We start from the raw sequence: 3724 nt of genomic DNA, 5'->3' as shown, positions 1-3724 counted from the left end.
GGGGTGCCGGCCTGCCACTGTGCCGCTGGCTCCTGTTCAGTCCCTGTCAGAGCCATATGCCGAGTATCCCACTCCTTTCCACAGGGCCTCTGTAATGATGCCGCTGAGCAGATGTTTGTGCTGAGCCACACTCTCCAGAGACTTTTTTTGTCTTTTTCAAATCTTCTTGCAATTCGTATTGTCTCTGGCCGCTGTTCTGCTTTGACACCAGGGTGCTGGCAGGGCTGTTCCTCTTGTCCCCATCCCGGTGCAGCAGCCAGGGGTGTTCCCCATCACCTGGGCAGGTCACCATGTCCCCTTCTCCATCACAGTCCTCTTGCCTGGAGCTGCATGGGGAGGTCTTTCCCTTCCTTTGTGGGGAATGCTACGTGGGGAAGGAGATGGGTATTTAACGGGTTTTGCTGCGTTTCTCATTACCTGGAACATCCAGGAGCGGCCATGGGGAAGCCAGCAGGACTGTGGTAGTTTTGGCTGCTGACCTGTGAGTGGAAAACAGCTTCACTGCTCTTTCTGTGCTACAAGATTGTCAGATTAATACAGGATTAAGCCTTTGCTTGTCCGTAAACCTCCCGATAGCAGTTTGCCCTGGAGCTGAGCTCTGCCCCAGGGTGGGGGCAGAGGTGGGAGCAGTGTTGCTGGCTCCGCATCCTCCCATGGGCAGGATCTGAGAGCACTGGTTTACACAGCACTGCCAGCCCATGACAGCTGCCCTATGGCCTGTCTGAGCCTGGAGGGTCGTCCAGGTCCAGCCCCATCCTCTCCCTCTTGCTCCTTTACAAGCAAGATCAGACACTTGTTTGGATTTCTGAGCTTCTGGGCTTGGAAATGGGCCAGTGTAGCCCTGGCATCTTGTTGATCCGATTTAGTGGCATGACAGCTCCCTGCAAGGCCTCTGTCAGTGTGATGAGGAGGAAGGGAGGGAGCTGCTGGGGGTCTCCTGGCTGTGTCCTCCCTGGCTCCCACTGCCTTCCTGTGCCTGTTTTCCTCTACAGCCTCCAGGTTAGGTGAGCCTGGCCTGGACCAGCTGATCTCTGCTCCAAACTCCACCAGCATCACCACCGGGCCACCCTCAAGGCATCTGTTCTCTGCCCTTGCCCTTCCTTGGGAGTTCATAAGCCCATTTAAATGCAAGGGCAGCCTTTGGCACTCCGTGAGTGACCTCTGGGGACAGAGCTGCCACTAAGCCTTGTGCTTGCAGCCCCCCAGTTCACTGGGTCCTTCCATGCATGGGGCTGCTGCAGTTTGCTGGAGTGCTCCTGTCAGCCAGGCTTGAGGAGGAGGAGGAGCTCTCTGAAGCTGGGCAGTCCCTCTGTCGCGTGGTCCTGATGTCAGGCTCCATGCTGGGTTTAACTTAAAGACTTTTTGCTCTCCAGGAAGGTGTTCCTGAGCTTTTGGGTCCCTGTAACTATGCCCGAGGGTCCCGCTCTCCTGTAGCAGTTTCTGAGGCTTTGACATGGGTTCTCCTGGGTCCTCAGAGTTGGCAGCTGCTTTTTTGGGAGCCTCTGTTGTGCTTCAGTACTGGAATGATGCTGATGAATATGACAGGCTATGGAAAGTGAGCTCCCTTGTGCTGCCCCAGGCCGAGGGTAGTGTGTCCTTCCCTGGTTTCTGGTTGCAATGAGGGTTTCACCTCTCCTGGTTCTCCCTGTGGTGCTGGCAGAGACCTGCTGTCACCCAGGGCAGGATCTGCTCCAGCAAGATGGGTCTTGTAAGCCAGGAGCTTTGTCCATGCACAGCCCTCGCCCCAGAGGGACACCAACAGTGGCAGCACTGTGGGATCCCTCCTACGGTCCCCTGGGGAGCTGGGCTGGGTTTGGACTGCAGCTGCTGAGAGTTTTGGAGTCCTGCAGCCATCCCCTGGGCTGGAGAATCAGGTCACTGTGTGGGTGCTGTCTCTGTGCCAGGCATCTCACAGGGAGTCTAGTAGTGCCTCTTGCCCTGCCTTGGCTTCATAAAGCCCCTCAATGTGTCCCAGAGCCTCCCAGTGTCCCCCTGTCGTCCTGACGCTTGTCCCTGTCTGTTTTGCAGAAGAGGACGTGGAGAACTTTGACGTGACAAACCTGTCACAGGATGTTTTACGGAGCATCGAAGCCGATAGCTTCTGGTGCATGAGCAAGCTGCTGGATGGGATACAGGTGAGCCCACGGGTAAAGTCCTGGGGAAATCAGGTGCTGTGGCTGCCCTGGCAAGGGACTTCACGGCAGGCCCGTGATCCCAGCGCTCAGGAGCCGTGTCTACTTGGGGCATCATGATCGCAGCTTGCTGTGGAGCTGGGGATCTGTTTTTGAGCTGCTGCTTCTGACTCGTGGTCTCTCCGCACAGGATAACTACACCTTTGCACAGCCAGGGATCCAGAAGAAGGTCAAAGCCCTGGAGGAGCTCGTCAGCCGGATCGATGGTAGGTGACAAGGGGATCTGAGCAGGTCACAATAGCCGGGGATCTCCTCCACAAGGGGCAGGTGCTCCCCCACAACACGGCAGGCTCATCCAGAAAGCCCCTGGGGACAGGGTTTTGCTGGCCAGGTAGTGCAGGGTGAGGAGCCAGGGTTTTGGGAGACGAGAGCGCGTGAAAGCCAGTGTGTGGTGGCAGTGCCTCCAGCGGGAGCTGGGGCACCGTGGTCCCCAGGTTTGTAAGTGAAGCGTGCTGTTTCAGAGCAGGTACATAACCACTTTAGGAGGTACGAGGTCGAATACCTGCAGTTTGCCTTTCGCTGGATGAACAATCTGCTCATGAGGGAGCTGCCTCTCCGCTGCACCATCCGCCTCTGGGACACCTACCAGGTAGGAGGCTCCCACCGCCTGCCCACCTCGGCTGGTCACGGCAGGGGCACTTCCCTGTGCGCGGGGAGGGGCACAGAGGTCTCCTGGCAGCTGGGAAGGTGAGGGAAGCAAAGCAGCATGACCCGGGGACATTTACAGCCCGTTGGGTGGTGGGTGGGCACCCATCTGTGTCCGGGAGAGCTGCAGGAGCTGACCTCCGTTTTGCTGCCCGCAGTCGGAGCCAGAAGGATTCTCGCATTTCCACCTGTACGTCTGCGCCGCCTTCTTGATCAAGTGGCGGAAGGAGATTCTGGATGAGGAAGACTTCCAGGTGAGTCCCTGGGGCTGGGGGTGAGTCCCTGGGGAGGCAGCGGGGTGGGAATTGCTCCACTAGGGAGTCCAGCGTGAACACAGTCAACTGTCACCTTGGAGCTGGCTGCAGGATCATCCAGTCACAGGAACTTTGCCTAAAAGGAACTTGTGAGCATCAGCGCTCAGAGAACGGAGCTGTGGAGAGCTCAGTCCGCAGCTCCCGGCTCTTCCCCGGGCTCGAGCACTGACCTCGGTAAATCCCTGGGTGTTTGCCTTCTGCAGTCCAGCTCTAACACTGTGGCAGCGCCCGTTATCTCAAGGGGTTTGCGGGCACCTGAGGAGCTTCATCGATTCGGATCTAGACATGAGTGCATCCTAAAGCTGTCTCCGAGCTGTGCCTGTTGGGAGTGGAAGTTCCAGAGTGCTGCTGCCTCTGGCCCTGCTGGCCCTGGGCTGGTGCTGGAGCCCTTGGTCTTCAACCTCCCCACACTAAGCACCTTCTGCTCTTTCAGGGCCTTCTTATGTTGCTACAAAACCTGCCCACGATACACTGGGGTAACGAGGAGATCGGACTCCTGCTCGCCGAAGCCTACAGCCTCAAGTACATGTTTGCAGATGCCCCCAACCCTTACCGCCGGTAGGGGCCACAGCG

The 3724-nt window shown here is 57.8% G+C and overlaps 1 protein-coding gene across 1 annotated transcript in view; it reads left to right on the top strand.

The window, feature by feature from the left end:
* The window catches only part of TBC1D22B (TBC1 domain family, member 22B), a 10248-nt gene extending 6535 nt beyond the window's left edge, over positions 1-3713 (top strand). The window contains exons 9-13 of the mRNA XM_010142505.1: positions 2029-2135; positions 2323-2398; positions 2654-2781; positions 2996-3091; positions 3585-3713. Coding sequence (XP_010140807.1) covers positions 2029-2135; positions 2323-2398; positions 2654-2781; positions 2996-3091; positions 3585-3713 — 536 coding nt within the window. The remainder of the gene's footprint in view (positions 1-2028; positions 2136-2322; positions 2399-2653; positions 2782-2995; positions 3092-3584) is intronic.
* Positions 3714-3724: the final 11 nt, after the last annotated feature.

This window comes from Buceros rhinoceros, unplaced genomic scaffold, assembly GCF_000710305.1.
Source record: "Buceros rhinoceros silvestris isolate BGI_N320 unplaced genomic scaffold, ASM71030v1 scaffold28828, whole genome shotgun sequence".
NCBI lineage: Eukaryota > Metazoa > Chordata > Aves > Bucerotiformes > Bucerotidae > Buceros > Buceros rhinoceros.
The sequence above is the reverse complement of the archived record's forward strand: the minus strand, read 5'-3'. Positions and strand labels throughout refer to the sequence as shown.